Below are 26,891 nucleotides of genomic sequence, written 5' to 3' on the forward strand. Positions count from 1 at the left end.
TCAAAGCATCCTGTCACCCGAAAACTGTCACCTGTCACCAGGTAACTGAGAGGTGAGCAACCCCCCCCCAGTGGTCCAATTTGGCCCCTGAGGAATAAGGACTTGGCTGGCCGGCCTTAAGAATTGATGCTGATTAGCTAGTTAGTACTGTCACCGGAGGGATACTTCTCCCCCCTGCTCCTGCCAAGTACTATGTGTATATTAGTAAACAAGCAGATATTTCACACTGCCGTGAGATGCAAAAACTATCTCCTCACAAGAAAGCGACTGCTTGCAGCAACTGGCCTTGGAATTTCCTACTGCTTGGGGAAGGAGGGAGCTGTGAAAATACTGGTAAAAGAGGGTGTCTGTACGTTAAGTAGGCGCAAAATGATAACGAGCATCCGGGACTGAGTTCATGGCTACAACAGCAAGAGAGAATCCCAATTTAAGAGCATACAGACATCTGTAAAGCAAAGGAGATGGAAGAAAACCTCCAAAAATGAATCTGGAAAATCAGACACCTCCATAAACGGTGTCTTTTTTCAACCTTTCTAACCTCAACCTCCAGAAGACGTCCCTCCCCGATGTAAACACCCCACATAGGCCTCTCTGCAAAAATGTCAAATTTGGGTGACAAATGGAAAAGTTGAGCCATCTCAACCCTTGCTTTTTCATGCAAAACCATTTGCAGTCGTTTTCGGTCATCAACAGCTATCAGTCAGTCAATCACCCACTTCCACCACCCTTCTGAGTGATCTCCCCTCCCCATCCCCACCCCTCCCCACACGAAAGCTCATACCAAAATAAAAACTTAGTTGGTCTTTAAGGTGCTACTGAAGGAATTTTTTTATTTTAAATGGAAAAGTGTGTGTTTGGGGTGGTGGTGGAGGTTCCTGCACTGTTTTATGCAAGTCCTGTGTTTTTAAGCAAATTCAAATCTGCAGCCCCTCTCACATCTGACTCATCACCAACATCAGAACCCGTGTCGTAATTAAGTTCACAAGCTTTACTGGGAAAGAAAGGGCCAGATTCAGAGTGCCGAGCTCCCGTCTGCAGTTCCAACTTCATTCCTGTCAGACCTATACGGCTAACTCAAGAAACAAGGGGAAATTATGCACGCCCCAGAACTCCCTGCAAGGGTGCAGGGTGCTCGTCCCAAGGCCCGTTCCTGATGCACAATGACAAACATCCAAACCACGGATGGCCCCTTCTCTAGAGCGCCAAACTGGGGCAGGGGATGGGAGGCATCAATCCGGCATTGTTTCCTGAAGTCAGCTTCGCTTTACAAACCAGACTCGGAAGTAAAAACAATTGCAGGTTTACTTCCCCCCTCTTTTCTTTTTTTAAAAAAGGCAACGTAGCTGTTCCTTAGCAGGAGCCCGTATACATTACATGCAGTGTGAGAGGGTTAAATAGGACAGCCTCAACTCCTTCTAAACTTTTGCCCTTTGGATATGTACTCATTGGCTGCCGTACAAAACTCGAGCAGTATTACACGCCTTAACGATATGGTTCAACTGTCGGTCAGGCCCGGGGCCTGGCATCGCGCCAGACCGCAATCAATGGGACGCAAACCTCCTCCCTGCCCCCCACCCCCTTTTCAGATCATCACGAAGGTTCAGATTATCTCTCCCCCCCCCCTTCTTCTTCTTTTTTGTCGTGCTGGCTAAATTTATGGAGCAGAACCCCGAAGCCGCATTCCTCGGCTTGGGCCGGCCCACGCGGGCCTCCCTTTGTTTGGTACTGTAAGCGAGACGTGCTTTGGAGGACTGCAGGGTTGTTAGTTCAGGCACTGACTGTTTGCTCATGACTGAAATGAAGAGAGTTCAGGGGAAGGGCAAAAGGACAGCCCAAGTGTAAACCCCATCCCAGCAGGCCCCGGGCTCCAGCACCACCGAGGCTCACGGCTCGGCAGCAAGCACAACACACACACACAACCACTCCCCGCGACAAAAGGCCACATTTCAGGCGGCATGCACCGCCAACCTTCCGCAACACGGCATACCTGGAGGGAAACGGCAGCAGTGTCCACGAGGAAGTGCTGGGACCCGGCTGCACGCTGATATCCGGCTACTTTGGGAGCAGATGTCAAAAACACAGTGGTACCTCGGGTTACAGACGCTTCAGGTTACAGATGCCGCTAACCCAGAAATAGTACCTTGGGTTAAGAACTTTGCTTCAGGATGAGAACAGAACAGAAACTGTGCGGCGGCAACGGGAGGCCCCATTAGCTAAAGTGGTACCTCAGGTTAAGAACAGTTTCAAGTTTAGAACAGACCTCCAGAACCAATTAAATTCTTAACCAGAGGTACCACTGTACAGCAAAAGTGCCGACGCTCCCAGGTGAACCGGCGGATGTTGAAAAAAATGATCACCGCGTTTTAAATCGAGGGTGGTGGGTGTGGTTCTTCCCCTGCCCTTTCTAAACCGCAACTACCTCTCTGGGTTTATGAGGTTGAGGGATGGCCAGAAAGTGGCTCAAGTTCACCCACTGAGCTTCATGGCCAAGTGATGATTTAAACCTGGGCCTCTTACCCTTAAAGCTAACACTCAGTAGACCATGCTTGCTCGCTTCATGCGACTGAAAACAGGTTATGTATTTAGCCTCCCCCCCCATCTTTTTTTGGAAGAACACCAATGGATGCCAACAAGTCACATCTATGCCCGCTGCTACCAGCTTCTCTCTCGAGTTTTTGAAAGGAAAGATGTGACTGCATATGAACTACAGGGGGTTGGACTAAATGACCCTCAGGCTGCCTTCCAACTCTGCAACTCTAGGATTTGTTTCTGCTGGAGGGAGATTTCCTAATATGGAGAGCGGGACTGCAGGGCATGGGTGAGAAGAGAGGAGGAAAAGGGAAGCACTTTGGAATTATCTATCCAGTGTACTTAGATGACTGTCCCCCCACCCCCAACTCTGAATTACTGCCAAACAAGCAAGTTCCTGAGAGTCAAATGGAAAGTGAGCATACAGGAAGGGGGACAGTAACACACAGAATAAAACAGAACGAAGAGGAAGAAGGAAGCTACCACCAATTAAAGAATTTATAGCGATTGGCTGGAGCACCTGCAGCTGCATCCAAGGATGCACCGACTGGACAAGACATGTGGCTAAGGCAGGTTACTCAGGTGTGTGTATGTAGTTGCCAACTCTTCCCCCCCCCCCAGCCCCATGCAGAGGTTCTTGTGGCTGCTCCAAAGCACAGCTTCTCCTCTCACTATTCCACTGATGGGAAAAGCAGAATTCAGACATATGCTGCATGATGACACTGTCAACTCTCAGCTTTTCAGAGCCAGTGCCACGGGGTGTTTTGCATTCCACAGGTGTGGATGGAGCCCGCAAGGCATTTGCCCAGCAACGTTTCCGAGTAGGCCTTCCCCTGGATCAAGGGAAGGTTTCCCTGCAATGAGGATTCCTGGCTGAACTCTGCTTGAACCCAGAAGCATATCACTTATAACAGACACTAACAATAATGCTCTGATTACCTGCTTAAGGCAGGAGGGTTCAAAGCAAGTTCGTGTTCCGTCACTCCTCCCAAACCTCGCCGCACCACTTTCAATAGTTCCTGTTCACAATGCAATGCTTAATGTGGTTCCTGTTTACAGTGTCTTTGCTCTCTCTCTCTCTCTCTCTCTCTCTCTCTCTCTCTCTCTCTCTCTCTCTCTCTCTCTCTCTCTCTCTCTCTCTCAAATGTTCTCTTCATGAAAATGCCAGAGAAGGAAATCCGCTTTGTAGCACAGTTCATCACAAGCATGCCTGCTTGTTTAACTTTGGCGGAAGCAAGCAGTCAGTAATGTGCTTTTAGTGCTATTTCGCAACGCTCACCTGTAGCATCAGTGTGCAGTGCAAGAGGGAAGGGATAAACATTAGAAAACGGCCAGATTGAATCTCAGTCATATCCCCCTGTCCAGCTTTGACATTTTAAAGTTGCTGCCAAATTCAACCCCGCTGCAGTGATGCTTGAGAACAGCTAAAAAGGAGGGGGGGGAGGGGAAGGACATAGAGCTCAGCAGCAGAGTAGAAGGCTGTTGGGTTTTAGCTTTGGGATCTCCAGTTTAAAAGGTTCTTAAGCAGCAGAGCTGAGAAGTAATTCCTGGACAGAGAACTAACTCACAGGAACATAGGAAACTGCCTTAAACCAAGTCCCATTTTGCCCAGTGCTACCTGGAGGTGCTGGGGGTTGAAGCCGCAACCGTTTTCACGCAAATACCAAGCTATGGCCCTTCCATAGGAACATGGGAAGCTGCCCTAGATTGCCAGACCATAGGTACACCTTTCTTTGTATTGTCTGCACTGATTCACAGTGGTTCTCCAGGGTTTCAGGTATGTAAATGGCAGATTGGTAGATATATAAAAATACACCAACATACACCATGCTTTCCTTTTCTCCCTTGCCTCTGCACATATCCAGAAAGCCTGTATGTAGGCTCAACTGCAGAACAGGGAGAGAGTAATTAATTAATTAATTAATTCCCTAATCTGGCTGGGTTTCCCCAGACACTCTGGGCGGCTTACAGTGCATATAAAAACATAGTAAAACGTCAAACATTTAAAACTTCCCAATACAGGGCTGCCTTCAGAGGTCTTCTAAAAGTCAGACAGTTATTTCCTTGACATCTGATGGGAGGGTGTTGCACAGGGAGGGCACCACTACCGAGAAGGCCCTCTGCCTGGTTCCCTGTAACTTGGCTTCCCGCAGTGAGGGAACCGCCAGAAGGCCCTCAGGGCTGGACCTCAGTGTCCGGGCTGAACGATGGGGGTGGAGACGCACCTTCAGGTATACTGGGCCGAGGCCGTTTGGGGCTTAAAAGGTTGGCACCAACACTTTGAATTGGTGAGTCTATATAGTTTGCAAAACAGCCTCCTGCAAATGCAGTCAAGCTGCAAAAACACCATTTAGGGGTGCAGCGGGCTTGTTTTAGTCCACAACCTGCACAAATTTCCAGCCCCTAAAACTGCGAAAGCTGTAAAAAGCCTTGTCTTGTTTTTCACCTGGCTTAACAGCTCCGTGGGAGCAGATGCATTTGTCAAGCCAATCTCTGCCCCATGCCAAGCTCCTGTTGCTGCTGCAAGGGTTTGCAAAGATGGCGCATGAGTACTATCACAGCCATCTATCTGGGAACAGAAAAGAAAAGAAAAGCTTTGCATACTAACCCAGCCCAAACCCATCATCTTCAAGATCTCAGTGGGGTTGAATCAAGGGGAGTAGGGGGGAAGAAAATGAAGGGAGTGGCTCTAACTGCCCCTGAACAAATGTGCTGCACAGGTATATAACAACTGAGTTCATGTCTCAGCAATAACACTGTCTGGAAAACATTTGATAGAACCCGCAAAACCTAACTCTTCTTGTTAAAAAGACCTCTGGGAAGTCAGTGTAGATCACGGGCTGCCTGCTCAGCAAGTCCCCCGTGCGCTGCGGTAAACTGGCGCAGGGAGTAAGGGGCGCCAGAAAACTCGTCTACGCAGCCGCAGAAATGATTTCTGGTGCTGTGGACATTTTGGAAATGGGCAGCCAGCACCAGAAATCGCTTCTGCGCAGCTGCGAACATTTGCAGAAGCAATTTCTGGTGCTGTGCTGCCCATTTCCAAAATGAGTGAGCAATATATTTATCGTAATATTCAAATCCAATTAAGGGACATTGAAAAACAAAACACTGAGTCAGCTGTAAATAAAATTTGCTCCCCTAAGTTTTATGGTTTTAATACAACAGATAACAGAGTCACTTATATTTCAAAATTAATAATTCCAGTCCAGCGCAGGGCCTTTATGTTAGTCCGACTGAACTTCAGCTTTAGTCAAGGGCAGATATTTCAACATCCCCAGAAATGATAGGCATTGCGGATGTTTTTTGTTTGTGCTGAACACAGCAGAACATATTCTTTTCTACTATCCTTTGTACGACCAGCTACACAAACGTGTGCTATCCCCTTTTTTTGGGTAGCCTAACATCACGTGGGTGGCACTGTGGGTTAAACCACAGAGCCTAGGGCTGCCGATCAGAAGATCGGCGGTTCGAATCCCCGCGACGGAGTGAGCTCCTGTTGCTCGGTCCCAGCTCCTGCCAACCTAGCAGTTCGAAAGCACGTCAAAGTGCAAGTAGATAAATAGGTACCGCTACAGCAGGAAGGTAAACGGTGCTCTGGTTCACCAGAAGCGGCTTAGTCATGCTGGTCACATGACCTGGAAGCTGTACGCCGGCTCCCTCGGCCAATAACGCGAGATGAGCCCCGCAACCCCAGAGTCGGTCACGACTGGACCTAATGGTCAGGGTACTTTAACATCAAGGCACAATGAAAATATCAGATTCTATCTGTCTGACATTAACTTGGAAATAAATAACTGCAAGGATGGCTGAGTTTTTCATCAACAGTATCTCTTTCAGAGTGGCAAATGGCACTATTAAGCAGGAAGAAATGCCAATGAAAACCCTCGTTATTACATATTTTTGCATGGCTGTTTATTTGTATATATTTCAAAATTGTATATATGGATGTTTTATGATGGCCTATATTGCAATGCTTAATAAGGTTTTGGTGCAGTAGTAGCAGCGGCATTTTCTGCTGTTATGGATGGAATCTCTATGTCTACACACTTTTAGGTGCTGCTTTGCCCAAGGATGGAATCAAGACTAATGAAGGTGGCTTCCCTTGGTCTCTCATTCTGACAACTGCTTTGAAAGCATCACATGAATACTTGCATCTCAAGGCTGTTTCTTGCTGCTCAAAAGGCTCTGCAAACTGCTTTTGTGTCTGTGTGCATGTGTGGAGCAGGGGGGACGTCTTGGGGTGTGTGTGTGTGTAGCAATTCCCCTGCTTTCCTCTTGTTCAAAACTTCCATGTGATTATAGGAGTTCCGGGAAAGCCATCGCAGCTCACAAATGCCAAAATGGCAATGACACACACACACACACACACACACACACACACAGGTGGTTATCCCACACCAGAAGCAAATCTACAAGGACTAAGAAATACACATCCAAGAGGCTAACTGAAAGTGATTCATGCACTCTCATAGCAATTCAAAGGGAAAGAAATGGATTTTGTTCATTTCTCAAGATCTGGTAAGAGCCTTACATAAGTGACACTCAAATGAGAAATGGATTGTTCTGGGCTTTGGAGTGCAAGGGAGTATTCAGAGTTCAGCCAACAGAAGGAAAAGACATTTGCAACACAGCTTTTTTTTTTTGGCCTTTGGCTTGCACTGGGCTGGGTTTAAGCCAAGCAACAGTGAAAGCTTGGAGTATTAGCAAGACTTCAGGAGAGTGCAATTCTCCACCCAGTCTGGATGCAGAAGAAGGTACCCTCCAAACTCCCCATGTTAATTGATCTTTAGGAAAGCCTCTTGCATTTCCAAGTCTAGTTGAAAGTATTCCTTCCTCTTGTTTTTTTTAGGGGCATCACTGTATTTCTTAAGTGGGTCAGAAGGTGCTTTTAAAAACTGGGCAAAGTATAACACTGGGCAAAGTTCATCAGGCAAAAGGGACTGTGGCATGTGTCCCTGCCATAGGTGCTGGCTCCCTGGGTGCCCGAGCACCCACAAATTACAGCACCAGGGCCTTGCACAATGCATGACAACCGCGGCCTTGGGCACCCACGGCCGCGGAGCCAAACTGGCACTCCTGGCCCCTGCTTGCCCAGATTTGCATCTTTAGGACAATTATTAAACCACTACAGATTCTCAGAGGGCCTTTTACACGTGGCGGGAATAAGGGGACAAAAGAGGCCCAAGACGACCCCTTCCCAAGCAGCCTACTGGCAAACCTACCCATTCATCCCCTGCTTTCCCACACACACTATTGCTATATGTGACTGCGTGGGGAGGTGAGCAAGGAAAATTCATTTCCCCTCTTTGCATTTCCGAGAACACAGAGGACCACAGATCCACAACACATCCATTGTCTGTTTTAACCCATTGCCCTCTGTTTTCCTGAGCAAAGAAAGAGGCAATGGACTTTATCGCCACCGTCCCCTTTGTAGGGAGAAAGTGAGGGGTGGGGAGGCGAAAAGAGAGACAGAGGCAGGCAGAAAAAAGGGGCTATTTCCCTTTAAACCTCTCACCTGCCTTTCAAAGCCACTAAACAGTTTGGGAGGGCAAGAGGGAGGAGAATGGCAACAGGGCTTCAAGGGAAAGATCACATTCCCCTGTACTTTGTACAGAAGATCTTCTCCTGGAACTCATCTCTGGAAACCTGTTGCCAGGCCAAGCCAGGAAATGGTTTAGCTGAAAAATGCTTTGGATAATCCGCATGTGACTCTGCTTAGGACTGTCATCATTCCCCTCCTATGTCCCACAAAAAAAGGAGATTTAACTAACCTGGGGCCGGTAAGCGTGGCTGTATCTCTCACTGCTTGGGCTGTTTCAGAGGCAAAGTCTAGAGCACCAGCCACCGGTTTGGTCACAGTTCCGACGAGTCCTTTCCCAAGGCCGGATATAAAGCCACTGACCCCCCCTTCAGTTTTTACACCTTCTACCGTCGAGGTTATGACACTTGTCAATCCACCAATGATGCCTGTCGAAGACAATGAGCATGCTTAGTGTCTCAAATAGCTCTAGGGTTCTAGGACAATACTAAGAAAATTCATGGCTGTTGTAAGATTGAACATACCGGGAAGACATGGACATAAATGTATTAAAAGTACAATTTGGACAGACCCTGTCTGGCTATGCTTGTAAAAATAATTGCTCTTCTAAAGCCTTTCATTCAAGGGAGCCCTGATTTGCCCATTGCACAATCTTTTTTAATGAACATATGACATGATTTGATAGCCACCTTCAAATATCTGGAGGGCTGCCACAGTGAAGATGGAGTAAGCTTGTTTTCTCCTACTCCAGAGGGTAGGAAAAAAAGATTCCAGCTACACATAAGGAAGAAATGACAGTAAGAACTGTACAGCAGTGGAATCCTGTATTGTATGGGGTTGCACTAGATGGCCCGGGGGGGGGGGTACCTTATAATTCCATGTTTGTATATTACCATGAGCCAGTCCGTGAATGCCAGCTACGAGATGCTCCCCACTTGTTGCAGCGTGGTATCGAATGTACTCTCGTTCTGTTTGATGCCGGTTATCCATTGTCTTCCCCAACCCATCGGACAAAGTTCCAGTGAACTGTTAAAGACAACAAACACACAAACATGGAACTTTCATTAACGCTGAATGCATGACTCGTAGTGACGTTGCTGGAATTCCCAGCTGGTTGGGTCATAAGTTAAATCTAGTAGGTTCATAGTTCCTGAGTTAGGGAGAACTTTCCGATGGCAAGAGTTGTTCAACAGTGGGATCAACTTGGAAGGTGGTAGACTCTTTTTTCTTAGAGGCTTTTAAACAGCCATCTGTCAGGGATTCTTTAGTTGTGATTCCTGCACTGCAGGGGATTGGATCCTTGGGATCCCTTCCAACTCTACAATTCTATGAATGCATAACAAACCCAGACTTCAATCCACCAGACTTTTATTAGCTTTGTAATTTCATTTTTTTTTTTGGCCACACCATTGTAGCCACTGTTTCCCAGACTCCATGCTTATCTAACAGTGTTACGGGCTCAGAGAAGACCTGCATTGGGCATTGCCATGAGAATGAATGGCAGCATTGAGGGCTTTTAGGGACCATTGCTTCCTCTGCAGGACTATCCCCCTGCCCCAATGCAGCCTAATGAGTCTGGGAAATGAGGAACAGCTTGTGAGAGGCCTTGCCGCTCCACTGTGATTCCACAATGACGTTGTCAGGAGTTTGATGGGAGTGAAACGTCAGAACGTGCTTGCACAATCTCTCCCCCCCCCCACACTTTTGCTTTATTCTAAAAATAGGTTTTTGTTTGTTTGTTTTTGTGCTGAAGTCTACACTACACAGCTATAAGTATCATCTGAATTTGTTATGAGAGGAGGTGTTATGGGTTACTATGTTGCAATCTGCTTTTCAGATTTATTTCAGAGAACTGCAGTACATAAATATTTCCTAACAACTAAATAAAACAACACTCTCTCCAGCCACTCCACCAATTCTTTTTCAAATGACACATGCCCGGTTTCCACCTCATCTGCCTGATTAAACCTGGGAACTCCCAGAGTTTTTTTCATGATGCATGCAAGAAGCGGTTCTCAGCAAAGCTGTCCTTTGTTTGGTTAAGCCTGGAGTGGAGCCGCTCGGAAGCAACACACTGTGGTGCCACGCAAATGTATATGTAGCCATAGCTAAGCCTAGAGAGGAGCTGCGAGAAGATGGCAAGCCCCTTACAAAAAGTTGAAAAAGAAATGCAAAGTTAACAATAGCAACACTCAATCTGCACTGCTGGTCTCAGAGATACCAAGCAATTCTGTGATGAGTTCTAAAGCAGGCACAATGCCCAGGCAGAAGGGAATTAACTATCACAGGAAACTGCCAGATCTTGGTCCATCTAGCTCAGCACTGTTGACCCTGCACTGACTGGCAGAGGCTCGCCAGGATTTCCAGGCAGGGTCTTCTCCCAGCCCCACCTGGCGATGCCACTGGGCACTGCACCTTGGACCTTCTGCAGGCAAATCAGATGCTCTGCCACTAAGCTACAACCCTTCTCCGAAAACATGCATTGCCACCCCTTTACCTTTGGTTTGCCTTGCTTCTGCAGCAGGTCGCAAGGTCAGGTTAATGTTTAAGGCATTTCTGTGCAGCTGAAACAGCACAGCAAGGTCTTCATTTTCATTTTTTAAAAACCTCTGCAAACGCCGTTTCTATTCTGCCCCGTTATTTCTCAACATTATTTTTTTAAAAAAAGAAGGCTCCTGATGGTTATTCACATCTGAACAGCAACAGACAGAAACTAAATATATATCAAATACAGTGTTAGAAACTGAGATATGAAAGCTAGGAGCTATATGGCACCTTAAACCTAGGTTATGGGAGCAACAGCAATATGTCTAGGCATGCCTTTTTATAACAAGAATACAAAGCTGAAAATGAATGAGCTGCAGCTAAAATGGATCTCATTCCCCATCCTGGTAGCAAAAGAATATTCAAAACAGCACAGAAAATCAATTAAACATTCAAGATCCTGTACGAAACAGGAAGATCTCTGCATGGTGCCTCATTTACTCAGTGTTACCCTGTGGCCTAATAGTGCATGGGGAGAGCATTCCAATGTTGGGCTGCCACCACAAAAAAGACCCTGTTAATAATTTAAAAATGAATGTAAATTAACATATATGAAATGCAGCATCTTCCTGCAGATATACAGACATAGCTAGATATTTTCTTGGGAAACTTAAAACATTCCCTATCTGACTTGAAATGCACACACTGAAAAAAAATGAAATAAATAAGGAATGGCTTTCTAGTTAAGTCTATACCGCCTGTCTCAATGTCCCTCTAAGGAAAACCATGATCTGTGGTTTGTGCCTCACTGTCTCACTCACGGGGTTATCAAATTTACCAGGACATTTATTTCAATAAATATAAAGACAGGAATTTGGTGCAATGTTGCATTACAAGACATGTTTAATACCAGAATCCTTGCAGTGCCTTCCTGGAAACAGAATCCACGTAGTACAAAACGGCAAAGATGCTGCCACCAAAGGACTCAGCGAAAAGCAGACATACAATAGACTTGGCCCATGTGTCACTTCTACAAAAAGCCTGACATTTTTACCACCCCTCCCTGCTAAAAAAAAAAACTGGCAAGAGAAGTCTGCTTCATAGCACTTGCCCTCAACCTCAGGATACCTGAAAGAGTCTCAGATTGGCATATTGTGGGCATGGGCTGGCAAGTCAGGAACATGTGCCTGAAAGCGCAATAAACGCACACAAATCTCAACATACTAACAATTCTCAGACCGGTAGGGTGTTGGTGGTGCATTGACTCTGGCAGAATTTTTTAAAGAGAGGCTCAAATTCAGGTTGTACACGGCCCAAACACAGAAGCCGCCAGAAAGGTAGCAGCAAATTTTCCTTCCACCAAGCCGGACGGCATCCTCTTTACCCCCAATTTATGTCATGAAGCCCAAGCGAAAGGCACTTAAATTAGCTCGCATCTCCTCGTTAACCCAGCCTCCTAATGAATTCTGACAATAGCATGTTGCTGGGTAATCTGCAAAGAAGTCTAATGAGTTGTCTATAGGGATGCCCAGCCAGTCGAGAGGACCTGCCGGGGAGGGCCCAGTTCTTCTCCACCTCTACAGATGCCCGATGTGGGAAGGGGGCTATCTCCCCCCTGCCCTCAGCAGCTCCCCCAGCCCCAGGACCCCCTGTGAGCCTGCCCAGCAGGAGCCTACGGGGGAATAGTTTTGTGTTACAGGCCTGAATGAGTGATCCCTGCAGGAGCTGCCGGCTGTTTTCACATACACAGAAGGCAGTCAAAAGTCCACAGAATGAACTTGGAATGACCCCAGCTGGAGAGTCACTGGCGGGTTCACGGAGAGGGCAATCTACACTTTATTAAGCAACCAATACTCTTTTTAACAGATCACTTTTGCGGAAAAGAGGCGTAAAGTCCCACCGAGCCTCCCCCCCCCAACTTTCCAGGGTTGGGTGGATGCTGCAAAAGAGGCACATGCACAGCTACTTCTCCAAAGCACCTTCTCCTTAGGATGAAAACAGGCTGGCGGAGAAGCTGAGAAACTTCCTTCCTCACCCGCCACCCCATGAGAATATAGCATGCTTTTATCCTGCTAACACAGAAAATCCAAACAAGGCAATCTGGTTTTCAGAAAGGGCAGCAGGGGCAGCTTTTCGCTTATCCTTCTGTGCTTTGTTTCCTTTGATCCCCTTTCTCCCAAAGTGTGAGGACCTTGCCTTGGGAAGGTGAAAAAAAGGTTTCCTGGTCTCTCTCTCTCTCTCTCCCCCCCCCCCCCCCGCGCGCCTCTGCCACACACCCCTCCCCAGAATGTCTCTCAACTGGGCAAGGAGGCAAAACAGGACAATCAACATTCAAACTAAGCACATCTACTCCTCCTGGGGGAATCTGTGGGGCTGCCTGGCAAGTTTAGCTGTTTCATAAGCTATACATGACAGGTGGCCCTCCAACCTCTGCTTAAAAACCTGCAAGGAAGGAGAGTCCATCAGCTCTCCTGGGAGTCCATTCCACTGTCAAAAGTTGTTCCTGCTGTTTAGCCAGAAACTCCTTTCTTGTAACTTTTTCTGTATTCTGTATAATCCAGTTTTGTTGCCTATTTATTTATTTATTTTATTTTATTTTAGTTTAGTTTAGTTTATATACCGCTCTATGCCCGCAGGTCAGAGTCTGGCTCGCAGAATGTTTTTGTTGCTATATATAGGAGTTGGGCCACATACCTCATTTGTTATGAGATATATTTTCCCTTGAGATGATGGCTAATGGTCAAGGATCTGCCCAGAGCTCTAACTCCCTGTAGGATTGCAGCACATTCATAAAAGGAGAAGGTCCTCCAGACCCTATAATGGGTCAAGAGAACAGCTCTCTCCTTCATTTCTATGGGAGTGTCTTTTAGGGGTGAAGATAGTAAAAGAGGAGTATCCCTTTTCCAGAAAGCAGTCGGGCAGCCCAGAACTTTGTGTCCCTGTCCCCCCCCCCCAACTGCTCATTTGGCTTAAGAAAAACTGTAACACGAGGAGCACTGCTGGCTTTGTTAATTTGTGCAAGATTTGAGCTACTGTTCCGTAGTTAAGAGGATCGGAAGTGCAGAAGTGCAAGAACTCACAAGGAACAGACCCAATAGCTAGTCCTCTTCTCAGGTAGATACAGTAATTTTAACATGTGCAAATATATGATTGGCAACTGCTCTAAGAGTCAGAGGGCAATCTACACTTTATTAAGCAACCAATACTCTTTTTAACAGATCACTTTTGCGGAAAAGAGGCGTAAAGTCCCACCGAGCCTCCCCCCCCCAACTTTCTACTGAATGCAAATCTACTGAACTCGTTTCATTTTAACAAACAAACAAGATCGCAAGCAAGCGTTTAAAATCCAAAAGCTGCCCAGTAAGCTATTATTTGCCCCGTGTTTGCAGAGTATGATATGACCTGACCATATTAAAAGGCTCTGAGGGGTTGGGGGAGGTAGTCTGCTAAAGACTGGCCAGTCTGTTTCTGGACGCTTACTTAGGGACAGAGAGTCCAGATCAAGCCGTTCCCTTGCCAGGGTTCAAAGTCATCATTCATGCAAATTTACACAGGAGGAGGGGGAAACGGGGGTGGTGTTTTCCCCCTAAATGCACAATGTGTATTATGTAACGTGTACCACCTCGCAGCTCAACACTCAAACATAATTGCCTTCAATAAGCAAGGCTGAATTCAGCTCGAAACAAGAACTGCACCTTCTGTTCAGCCCTGATAGAAGTCACAAATAAAAGGATTCTTTTGCTTGTTGAACACACTCATGGTGCTAAAACCAAAACAAGGGTTACACAGCAGCCTTCAAACTGAAAGGCTAGTACAGGGATCAAGTTGTTGCTGCTTTAAAGAAAGAAATTGACACAACAGCAACTTCCTGTTCATTCCTTGGTGTAGCACAAACTCTTTGTTCTTACCTTAAACGCTCTCCAAGACCTTGCCCAGCCTCTCTTGCCATCTCTCTGTCCTCACATACCGTGACATATCCCTGTCAATTACCTCTTGCTATTTTAGCACTGCCTGTCATAACCCTGGAGTTGGAATGCTCATCTGCAGGGGGTGAGAGTGAGAAGCAGAAGCGCTCTCGGGCGAATGTGCAGGGCAAGACCACTGCCATTCACTGACTCAGCAGACTCCCCTGGAGAAGACCCAGGAAGATCTTGAGGCTCCCCACACAGCATGGCTGTGCTAGAAACTGAGCTGCACCTGCTGCTGCTACTAGCACAGAAGGGCTCAGTTTCAGCTTGCCCCTTCGTAAACCAACTTCAAGCTTGGTGTTCCCCATGGTATATCTGAAGTGATGGGAGTTGTAGTCCAAAGCATCAGGTACTACAGTGTCCTCCTTCAGAAAGTACCAGGCAGATTGATAGCAAAGAGACCTACGTACGGCGCCTTAAGCCAACAGACTGCAAGTCCCGACGCCCATCACCCCTGATTGTTGGATATGCTGGCTGGGGCTGATGGGAGTTGCAGTCCAACATTCCTCTAAAGGGGATCCCATTGGCTACTGCTGTCCTAAATATTAACAACTTGATTATGGGATAAACTTTTGTGGGCTACAGTGGACTTAACGGATCTGATGAAGGAGCTGCTGGTCCACAAGAGCTTATCCTGTAATAAAGTTGGTGGTTCTGTAAGATGGCAGAAAAATATGTCCCACCAAATAATATTATCCTCACAACCCCCCTGCAGAATAATGACCTGTCCAATTTCACCCATTGAGCTTCATGGCTATGTGCGGATAGGAAACTGGGTCTCTCCAGTCCCAACACTTCGATTAAGACATGTAAACACTGACTATATAGCCTGGCTGAGCCCAATTAAACAAAAATCAAATAAAAATCCTTGCTAGAATCCAGAGAGTCCCCTGGAATTTCCACAGCGGATATTTTGCAAAACAGCGGGTGTCACCACTCCCAATGCTGGAGGGAGGGCACGTCACAACATCAGCTCTGCCAGGTTTTAATCACTTTGTCATACTTCAGATGAAAATGTTTTCTTCCTGCCTTGCCTTTATGTTGGTCTTTAACTCCTTTCCAACTCAACCAAGAGGATGGTACCCAGGGTGGGGGTGGGGGTGGGGAGAACGACAGCTGCAGCTGGTTCAGCAGAAATTGAAACTCCCAAAGAAAACATCAAATTTTAACATGAAAGCTGAGCTCTCGTTGCGAGGTTTCTCTGTTGCTTATATTTATAGCCTTCAGAACCTTTAATTGCCCTAGTGCAGCAAGTAAACTTTGACTGCTCTTCCACTCACTTTAGTTTCTCGAAGTATTACACTGTCCAATAGGTACCAAAGTGGCTTCTTTATGCTGCAGAACAATTCACTTTAATAAGAGGGGCAAGGTGATTTCTCCAGTACAGTACAGAACAAAACCCTTCAGTGGAGATGTAGTGTGTATATTTTGCTGTAATCTGCCATATTGGATTTACAGGAGATACTGAGATAAGAGAGAGAAGACAAAGCTTACACATCCAAAAGAGGTGTGTACACACAACCTTCACTAGTTTAGAGAGAAATCTGTCCTGGAAGTTTCAGCTAAGAAGAATTAACATGCCAGTAACTTGCCAGCTGGACCATTAGGACAAACCACATCACGTGCCTTGGCAGAAAGGCAGTCTATACATGCAATAAACGACAATAAAAATAAACAAGTAAGAGACTGATTTCCACTCCCCATGAATATGGCTGCAGCAAAAGCACTGTCTCAGAAGTCACACCAGAGGATCATTCCCTGCAGCAAGCTGGGGAAAGTGTCGTTTCAAAAAGCCAAGCATTATCTCTTGAGAGGCGTTGGGCTGACACACCAAAGCAGAAAGGAGCTTTCACTACATAGTGGGTCATCTTGTGGAGAGGGAAAGCAGACCAGTCACAGAAGGCATAAAGATCTGCCTTAACAAATTGCTTAAGAACTGCATCCTATCACCCACCCCACCCCACCCGTATCAAGGGCACCCAAGCCCCAAATGGCACCTACCAGTGCTTTCATAAAAGTCATTTCTATATCTGAGATTATCATGAAAATGCAGACTCTGCACTCTGTATTTTGTGTTTCTCTTCATTCCCTGTAACTTCAACTTATAAAGTAGTTGTTTTACCTATATAGGTGTACGTCTGGTGCTCTAGTTTTTTTTGTCTTTGATTAATATACAGTCGTATCTTGGTTCTCGAATGCAATTCATTCCAGAAGTCTGTTCGACTTCCGAAAACCAAGGCGCGGCTTCCGATTGGCTGTAGAGCTTCCTGCACTTGATCAAAAGCTGTGGAAGCTGTGTCGGACGTTCGGCTTCCAAAAAACATCCGCAAACTGGAACACTCACTTCCGGGTTTGCGGCGTTTGGGAGCCAAAACGTATGAGTACCAAGGCATTCGAGAACCACTCTGAACATGTAGGTTGTGGCATCCCCAACCGTTCAAAACCTCTTCTCATCTCTTTTGAGAAGTTTTTTTGAGCTCAGTTCCTACTGAAATGAAGCTTCATGCACATGCGCAGCTCCATATGTACATTTTCTGCCCTTGCCTGTTGTTCTCTCTTTTATCTTTGATCATACTTGCCCTGCTGCAGACTCACACACGCATTCACCACCCCAGTCTCCCTAAGCTTGCTGCCATCACCTTGCCCAACACTGTGCTTTTACTCGGTTTTAAAGTCCATCTTCTGCAGGGATTATTTGGGCACCCTGTTCCCAAACATGTATATTTACACACCAGTCATGGCAGCTTTTCTGTAATTTCCAGAACGGACTGCAAGCACGGGACTCTTTAGCCGCCAGCAAATAATCCACAGAGTGAGCCACCAGACTGTAATATTTCTGACGCAGAAAGACAACCTTTCATAAAAAACAACCCCTCTCCGTACGCTGGCAGACACTGCAATAAAACCGAGACTTCGAGCTGGAGGACAGAATTGAATCACTAAAAGGAATTCATCTTGTTGCTTATAAAGTTGCACCACCAACTGTCGTCTCTAACCAAGAAGTCATTGAAGGGAGGAATAATTTTAGCTTTTGGTATTTGCAACCCTAAGGGAGTAAAAAGAAAAAACCCAAATGGAGGGGGGGGGGGAGAGGATATTTGATGCAAATAGTTCAAACAGGACTGTTGGGTTTCTTTTTTTTCTTTTTCTTTTTCTTTTTTAGCCATGGCAGATGGAATGGAAATTCCCTCCGGTCCCTATATTTAGGATCAAAGCCCTTCTTAACACACAAAAACAGCCAGTCTCCAAGGGATCATGCCGCAGAGAATGGTCTGAAGTGAACTTCCATTAACCTGAGTTTCTGTGCCAACTTAAATACACAGAACCTCTCCACTTGAAAGAAGTCATTCACCCAGTACACGCTCTGAGATACATGGAAAACCCATTACTGGAATAATCAACAGTGATTAAACAGAAAATCTATACAATGGCAAAACCAGACACAGCTCATAAATAAGGCATTTTTGTGTGTGTGTGCGTGCAATTCTTGCAGGCACTTTTTATTTCTTTTAAAGGGGTCGTTAAAGTTCAGCCTCGTTAAGAAGTATGTGGATATGGAAGGTCTGCCATTATTTGCATCTTCTGAACTGCTATTTAAAATAGAAAAGGGAGGAAAAGGAACCAGGTAACCGAGGGGGCATAAGACACGTACAAATTTCCCTAGACGGGTTTTGGCTGCCTCAACCTCCAACGACTCAGAACTGATGTAATGAACTGAAGGATGTGAAAATGTCTGGCTCTTCTGTGTCAGGTGGAAGGGTTTGCAGTGAGAGCAGACACCCTAATTAATCATACTCTCCCTGCAGACAGCGCACAAGAGCAGAACCAATGGCCACGATTTTTACTGGTCTGGCTAGGTTCCCTTGTGGCGAGACTGGATTATTTCTTCTCAACACCCGAGCCGAGTTTTCAAAGATTCCTTTGCAAGATGCAAAAGCACACAGCATTCGATGTAGGTTGGAATGAATAATCCGAAACAGGCATGCTCGAGATGGGTTCTGATGGGGCTTCGCTGCTTAGGGAAGAAAAATGCATAAATCTCAGCAGGGGAAAAGGGAAAAAAGCCCACGCTGAAAACATTGCCTCAAATGTGCTGAGGCTGTAAAAACAGGAGAACACAATGTCTAAATGAGGACCTGAAAAATAGAGCATGCATCACTAAGCCATGAAATCAACCGGCTGATTGTATTTGAACTTTGTCCTGTAATGTTTTCATTGTTGTTTTTACAAGTTGTTGTTTCAATGCAAACTGCCCTAGAATCAAACGATGCAGCGATGTATATAAATGTCTAAAATAGATATACTGTGCACACATTGTTCTGTCTGTTTTGGGATCTGACAATCCTTCTGCTCGGGGCAGAACTCATTTGACAGCATGAGGAACTGTAAGGGAGGCAAAGATAAAACCGCGGAGGAGAAAAACTGAAAATAAAACACAGCCAAAGTTCTCAAAAACCACAAAAAAGCAAATACAAATAAAATAATCACAAATATAATCAATTAAACTTTGAAAACCAATATATGCAACTCAACTACAAATTCTATCCAACGCTAGTGTCTGCTCAGAGTAAACACACTGAAATTAACAGATCTAAATTAGTTACATCAATTCATTTCAACGGGTCTAAGTAGGACTAACGTTAAATATAGTGCAATGGATTGCATCCAAAGTTGGTCACAATCAGGGCAGGCCCATTAATTTTAATAGGTCTACCCTTGAGTAGAATTGGATACATTCCCATATCTCTGGGCAGGGCTTGCTGAAATAAAAACTTTTCCGTATGTGTTTGAATAATATTGAGTGGTGTCAATAGGCAGGGTGTTCCAAAGGATGGAAGCTCTTATTATATAAAAAGTTAAAGGTACCCCTGTCCGTTAGGTCCAGTCGCGGATGGCAACAGTCCATCAATATGGAACAGAAGGTGAAAACAAAGACATGCCCTATGATGTGTCACGATATCGGCTGATGATTTTATTTATGTTAAAATGCACTGTTTTCCCACTGGTTCAAGTCAGCCGTCTTGCCAACCCATGTTTTGGGAAAATCACACCTGGTAACACAAATACTTGTGCTTTCAAACAGTGTTGTTTGAGAATTCCTGGAGAGAAACAGGTAGGCGAAGGTTGCTCTGAGGCAGGGGTCGGCAATTTTTTTAGCTGCGGGCTGGTCCACTGTCCCTCAGACCTTGTGGCAGGCCGGAGAAGTGGCATGTGGGTGGGTGGGGAGAGCTGGAAGAAGAGGCGAGGGGGGGGGGCTCGTCCACTCTGCTCTCTGGCCCACAGGAGCACCAGGGTGGTGGCAGCGGAGGGAAGATGAGAGGTGTGAAAGGGCTGGCTCCGGAGAGGGGCTGCTTAAAATGGTGATCAGCCAGCTCAGCCCAGCCCCCTTCCTCCTCTAGGCAGGGCGGGGAGAAGCCAGGAGGAGGGAGGGAGGGAGGAGGCGCCACGGTGTGTGTGCGGGAGAGGGGGGGAAATGGAATGATGCAAGGGGGAAATGGCGCAGCCCTTTTGAACAGAATCCCCACGCCAATCCACAGACAGCCTGTGAGCTAGATCCTGAAGGAAATTGGGCCTGATCCAGCCCACGGACCTTAGTTTGCTGACCCCTGCTCTGAGGCATCAGTGGTTGCTAGAGCTGCAGGAAGAACAAACGGGCCTCCTTATCCTTTGTATCCCTACCTTTGCAGCAGAGTTTGACACACCGTGGGCAACATTTCGTATAAGGCCGCCAACGTTTCCGTATTTTATCAGCCCGCTAACGCCTTCCGAAACATCGTTCAGGAGACCCATCGGGTTGCCAAGGAAGTCCACGGAGCTCAGGATCCTTGCCGCTTGGCTGAGCAGCTCCTGGAAAGGGCATCAGAAACATCACTGGCAACAGAGATCACGGCAAAGTCATCATGTTCGGTAAAGGGAGCTCTTTTGCATAAGGAGGGGCAACCATAAAGTAGGGGCAGATAAGACCCTTTCCCCTCCTCTCTTCTGTATCTGAATCACAGAGCTGGAGAAGACCAAAATGCAGCCTTCTGATCTCATCATGGGTGCTAAAACAGCAGTCAGAGTGAATGAGCTAAAGACACCCCAATATTCATGTCTTACCCTATCGAAACCCTTCAAGGGGCGATAATATGTGTGTTAGTAAGTTGCTTTGTAACTTGGGCTACAACACAGACAGTAAGGGAGAACACACAGCAAAGGAAAGGGGGAGACAGAGAGAAAGAGAAGGGGTGGCCACACCCACTTCCCCAACTCTGATTACAAAACAGAAGTGGGCAACCTGTGGCCCTTGAACTCATTCCATGAGACTGTTGGCAAAATACTAGTTCACAGCTCCGGCAGGAGCAATATACTCTTTTCCTTGCAGTCTGCTGGGCAGGGACCAAGAGGAGCAAAGAAAGGTGTGGCCCCACCCATTTTTTATTCTGGCCGTGGCCACCACTGGCAAGCACGGGGTGTGTGTGTTTTAATAAGATGCCTGTGCAACCTACCCTATATTGGATCAACCACATGAGCGGTTGGTGTTCAGATAGGGGACCACACACAGATTGCCCCCGAAGAGAACACGGTCACTTAACAGACAAAAGGCTGCCCACCCTTGCTATAAACATATCAGAGCATTTGCGCTATCGCGGTCATCAAACACTAGCAGCCCTCAAGCCTCCTCAGACTGGGGCTTTGGTGAACCTGAGTGGGGAAGGAAGGTCTGGCTCCGTGTGGCCCGGCGCCCTCTAGTGCAAAATTAACTCACTTCTTGGAAGTGCTTCAGGATATCGTTAATGATGAACTCTTGCGTCTCGTAGGGATGGACTCTGGTGAAGGGGTCCAGGTTGATCACAGCATCTTCAAACCTAACCAGAGGGAAGCCCAGGGTGCTTTTCAATGCCTAAAGCAAACAGAGTAACTAGATTGGCATCTTAACATTTTAAAGCAACAGCAAAAAAAAAAAAAAAATCAACAGGATGAACAATTCAAATGGAGAAAAACATAACTGTGACTGAGTAAAGTATAATATTGTTTACATCTCCATCTTCAACATTAAGAAATTAAGATGGGTCAGAATTTACATCAAAATGAAATCAGATCACAAGTCATCGTCACCATCAACAACAACAAAAGGGACAGTCTGAAACATGTCTAGACCAGGCAAAAGGAGAAACCGACAGGGGGGAGGCAACTGCCCTCTCCATGATGCATGAGCAATTGGAAGTATGTGTCATATGCTGTTGTTGGTTATAGAAGAAGCCCATACTATATCTCCTTTGGCAAAACCTTGGACAACTCTGCGGTGGTAAATCAGATGTTCTGACAATTCAATTTGCCACACCCTCTCTTGCCATCCGCTATAGGTAGGGCCAACAGAACATCTCCAGTGAGATGTGACCTCAAGGCTACCAATCCTTTAAATTCCATATTCTCAGCTATAAACCTGGCAGCTTTGCTTATGGATTACTACAAGAGGCGTTTTGTGTTAAATGTGCATGACTCGGCACATGCTTCTCCTCATCTTCTTTTCTTACCTCCCAATCACGTTGGGGTTGAGCTTATGAAAAATGAGAGAGAGAGAATACAAGAATGGAGAGAGCTTTAGCATTCGAAGCCCAGGTAGAGGCTGCCTTTTCTCTGCTGCTGCGCTTGTTAAAAATAAAAAAAAGGCATCTGAAAGGACACCTTGAAAATCTCATTCCATTTTCCTTCCCTGAGCTTTTTCGCTTTTGGTCCGCACAAGGAAAGACAGCTTCCTTGAGAGGCAATAAGCCTCTTCCCCGTTTCTAAGTCCACTCCCGTCCTGTTTCCTGAGAGGGACAGACAGCAGCGGCCGCTAAAGCTGTAGGCCTCTCTGGACTGTAAGGACAGCAAACAGAATAACTCTGCCATTGCTTTCCAAAGAGTCCCCAGCACCGTGCGGTTTAATGCTCCCTGTGTTTTTGTTTGCACTGCCTGCCCCAGACTTGAGCTCAGAATGAATGCCACAATACATGTGGCTTTTTATTATTATTAAGTGGAGGGTCCTTGTCAACTGGAGGCTAAAAATAGGTCTGTTGACTCAGAACAGTATTTTTCAAACTGTGTTCCCAGGAACTCCAGGTTCCCTGGAACCTTATCAGGAGTGCTTCTCAGAGAAGCACAGGAACAAAAGCAAGAGAAGGCAGCAGCTTGCTCCCCAGTGCAGCTCTCCCCACCCAACACAAAGCAAATCTGCAAGAGAGCATGCTGTGGCCCACTCTGTTCCCACAGGGTAATGGCCAGCCTGGTGGGTACAGATAGTGTTTCGCTTGGATAATGTGCAACAGTTCCACGGCAGATGTGCAGAGTTTCTTTGGGGGCTTATTCAAAGTGTTGGTGCTGACCTTTAAAGCCCTAAATGGCCTCGCTCCAGTATACCTGAAGGAGCATCTCCACCCCCATCGTTCTGCCTGGACACTGAGGTCCAGCACCGAGGGCCTTCTGGTGGTTCCCTCCCTGCGAGAAGCCAAGTTGCAGGGAACCAGGCAGAGGGCCTTCTCAGTAGTGGCGGCCACCCTGTGGAACGCCCTCCCATCAGATGTCAAGGAGAAAAACAGCTACAAGATTTTTAGAAGACATCTGAAGGCAGCCCTGTTTAGGGAGGCTTTTAATATTTAATAGATTATTTTATTTTATTTTTCTGTTGGAAGCCGCCCAGAGTGGCTGGGGAAACCCAGCCAGATGGGCAGGGTATAAATAATAAATTATTATCGTTGTTGTTGTTGTTATCATTATCATCATCATCATCATCATCCCAGAAGGGTCTCTCTCTCTCCAGTGTCAAGAGGCAATGTGCCTTAGAACACTAGTTGCTAAGAATTGCAGGTTGCGAGGGCTACTATTGCACCCAGGCCCTTCGTGTTGGCTTCCCAGGGGCATCTAGTTGGCCACTGTGAGAACAATAAGCTGGGCTAGATGGGTCTTTGGGCCTCATCCTGCATTGCTTTTCATAAGGTCTGAAAACTAGAGAGTTTTTCCAACACGGAAATATCAAAGGCCAATATGAGACACAGAATGTGTTGCGTGGCCCAGACTTCAAACCTCCCACACTAGATAGCATGTTGTATAAAATTTCACAGAAGTTATACAGTTTCTTGGGAGAAAAGCAATGACAAACCAAGACAGCATCTTAAAAAGCAGAGACATCACCTTGCCGACAAAGGTCCATATAGTTAAAGCTATGGTTTTCCCAGTAGTGATGTATGGAAGTGAGAGCTGGACCATAAAGAAGGCTGATTGCTGAAGAATTGATGCTTTTGAATTATGGTGCTGGAGGAGACTCTTGAGAGTCCCATGGACTGCAAGAAGATCAAACTTATTCATTCTTAAGGAAATTAGCCCTGAGTGCTCACTGGAAGGACAGATCCTGAAGCTGAGGCTCCAATACTTTGGCCACCTCATGAGAAGAGAAGACTTCCTGGAAAAGACCCTGATGTTGGGAAAGACGGAGGACACAAGGAGAAGGGGACGACAGATGACGAGATGGTTGGACAGTGTTCTCAAAGCTACCAACATGAGTCCGACCAAACTGCGGGAGGCAGTGGAAGACAGAAGTGCCTGGCGTGCTCTGGTCCATGGGGTCACAAAGAGTCGGACATGACTAAACAACAACAACAACAACAACAACATACAGTTCCCACCTGGAGCATTTTCCCATGAACGCTCCCTCCTTTAAGCCAGAGATGGCAGGTGGGGGGGGCACAAAGAGCCTGTGGTTCTTCAGTTGTTGTTGGAGATGGCTGGGGCTGGATGTGGAGTCCCACATCACTATCTGGACATACTGTAGGTTCTCCCATTCATTTTAAGCTGTATTCAGTTTGGTTTCAAATGACCAATTTTAAAAAAGCAAAGTCTCTGTCGATGATCCTCCAACAGGCTTCCATTTCATGATATGCTTCAGGTTCAAGTCTTAATCACCGTGGCACACATTCAGAACGTGAATATCCTAGAGGCTGCCCATTGCTGTCAACCGAACATTCGTCAAGCCAGACGTTTGATCTCATTTGGCAAGACAATCCTCAGTTGTTAAGCGGGGGGGGGGGGGGGGAGAGAGGTGTGGGTTTTACTAACCAATTTCCCCCGGATTCTGCACTTTAAACAGATATTATTTTGTAGCCTTGAGTACTAGAAATCTGGCTTTCTAAATATGAGGAGATTTTCAGGATGGCTGCTGATCTCCTGCAGACCACTGCTTATCTATCACCCTTCAAGACTTTATTATGCGATGCAGCAGATCACTCTGGAAGGATGGGCCCATGAATCCTTACCTTGAGATCCAAGGGGAGCTTGCTGGAAGTGAAGACACTCAGCTTTATCTGCGGCACACTGATCTTGAGGTTTTCAAAGTAATATCGCTTCCGTGCTCCACCTTGATCAACCGGCTTATCGTGAAGGTTTTCATCGTAACTTTCAACTTCTGTGTTTCAACAACATGACACAGGCATTATTACTACAGTACCTGGGGCATCTAATTTGCTACCATTATGATGAATGAGGACAACTAAAGTAATTACGGCATAAATCCAGGGAACTTACAAGTTAACAGTTTCTGCAACCAAGAGTTTCTGCAAAAACAACTGTGAGTTGCACCCAGGGTTAGTCCTACTCAGAGCAGACCCACATATATTAATGGAAGTGACTATCTGAGGTCTATTCATTTCAAGGGGTCTATTCTGACTAGGACTTAGTTGGAGGCAGCCTTATGAATCCCAACCAGCTTACTGCTGTGCTTTTTGGTACTCCCCACTAATAATCTCCTGCTCCAAATCAGATCATCTTTAAATAAAATATATTAAAATGTGAGTTTTATTTATTTTTAAAGCCCTTTTTCTGGACTGCACTGCAAAATATTCCAACATTTGCAATGCGTTTTGTATGAAATACTTCTACTACTGTTTAGAAAACATTGTTTAAGGCCCCTGCATGGCATTAAAAAAATCAAAAACAAAAGCAGGCTGAAACCAACATAGAAACATTATTGGGGATGGATGAGATGTATTCTGCCAAAATGTTTTCATCTCAGGCTTTCCACCCCAATGTAGGGAAAATTCCAAGCATTTTTAATTTCCTTTATTTACAGACTCCGCAAGCGTGACTGCAGACTTGACAACGTACCTGATTCTGACTGATCACAGCCAAAGAAACTCAGAAGTTTCAGGAGCAGCTTCTCCTCGATTTGGACTGTGAACTTGCCAGCTGTGATCATCAGATGCTGGAACAAAAGGGAGGTGTGTTCTTTTCTATCGTGCTATCTATGCACACAACTCTTTATCACACGAGGAGTTTGCAATCTAAATAAATGTGCTCACAAAAAGACCCGTGATACAAAAACCATATTTTAAACTCTGCATTCTGAATTTCAGCCTTACAGGGCTTCCACTCAGGAACACATGGATTCAGAATTAATACATGACCAGAAGGAAGTCTGAGGACTGGAACTGGGTACATATGCCAGGAGGCTGACAGAATGTTAACACATAATACAGATGTTTACCAAAACATTGAATGGGTTCACATTGCACGAAGTCAACTTTTTCATATCTTCAAATAGGTACAAGAAAAAGATAAAATGAAATGTTGGAAGCACTGCGTGGTCAACTTGAACCTTAGGGACACTGTGGTCCCCAACATAGTGCCCTTTTATCTCCCAAATTTGAGAAGTTCCCTCTTTTAAGGTGTGTGCACGCACGTGCTGTCTGCTTTCTTTGGTCTGCATTTTATTTGTTCTGTATGAGTGTCTCTTTGGGCATTTTGGCTAGTTTCCTTGTGGGGAGTGCGGGGAAGGCTTCTGAAGATCAGCAGGTCTTCTGTGAAATCGATATTTGGTGGTACCCACAAAATATCCTTAGATTTCCAAATATGGCTCTGGACACCCCACCCACCCCCAAAGCTGGAATACCCCTTCTGTAGGGGATTCAGCATAGAACAAGTGAAACCATAAGTGACTGGCCCAAGGTCCCCCAGTGAGATTTGTGGCTGTGTAGGGATTTGAACTCTGGTCTCCCTGCACCTGGGGACCCAGGTGGCGCTGTGGTTAAACCACTGAGCCTAGGGCTTGCTGATCAGAAGGTCGGCGGTTTGAATCCCTGTGACAGGGTGAGCTCCCGTTGCTTGGTCCCAGCTCCTGCCAACCTAGCAGTTCGAAAGCAAGTCAAAATGCAAGTAGATAAATAGGAACCGCTACAGCGGGAAGGTAAACAGCGTTTCCATGTGCTGCTCTGGTTTGCCAGAAGCGGCTTTGTCATGCTGGCCACATTACCTGGAAGCTATACGCCGGCTCCCTCGGCCAATAATGCGAGATGAGCGCGCAACCCCAGAGTCGGTCACGACTGGACCTAATAGTCAGGGGTCCCTTTACTCCCTGCTCC

General features: G+C 46.2%; 1 protein-coding gene across 4 annotated transcripts in view; it reads right to left on the reverse strand.

Annotated features, from left to right (window-relative positions):
- Positions 1 to 26,891, reverse strand: part of VPS13D (vacuolar protein sorting 13 homolog D) — a 132,692-nt gene that overhangs the window by 20,926 nt on the left and 84,875 nt on the right. For all 4 annotated transcript variants that reach the window (XM_060276152.1, XM_060276154.1, XM_060276153.1 and 1 more), the window contains 6 exons: positions 25,639 to 25,735; positions 24,792 to 24,940; positions 21,269 to 21,403; positions 20,200 to 20,367; positions 8,962 to 9,094; positions 8,301 to 8,496 (listed from right to left, as the gene is read on the reverse strand). In XM_060276152.1, the coding sequence (XP_060132135.1) occupies positions 8,301 to 8,496; positions 8,962 to 9,094; positions 20,200 to 20,367; positions 21,269 to 21,403; positions 24,792 to 24,940; positions 25,639 to 25,735 (878 nt within the window). The remainder of the gene's footprint in view (positions 1 to 8,300; positions 8,497 to 8,961; positions 9,095 to 20,199; positions 20,368 to 21,268; positions 21,404 to 24,791; positions 24,941 to 25,638; positions 25,736 to 26,891) is intronic.

This window comes from Zootoca vivipara, chromosome 6, assembly GCF_963506605.1.
Source record: "Zootoca vivipara chromosome 6, rZooViv1.1, whole genome shotgun sequence".
Lineage (NCBI taxonomy): Eukaryota > Metazoa > Chordata > Lepidosauria > Squamata > Lacertidae > Zootoca > Zootoca vivipara.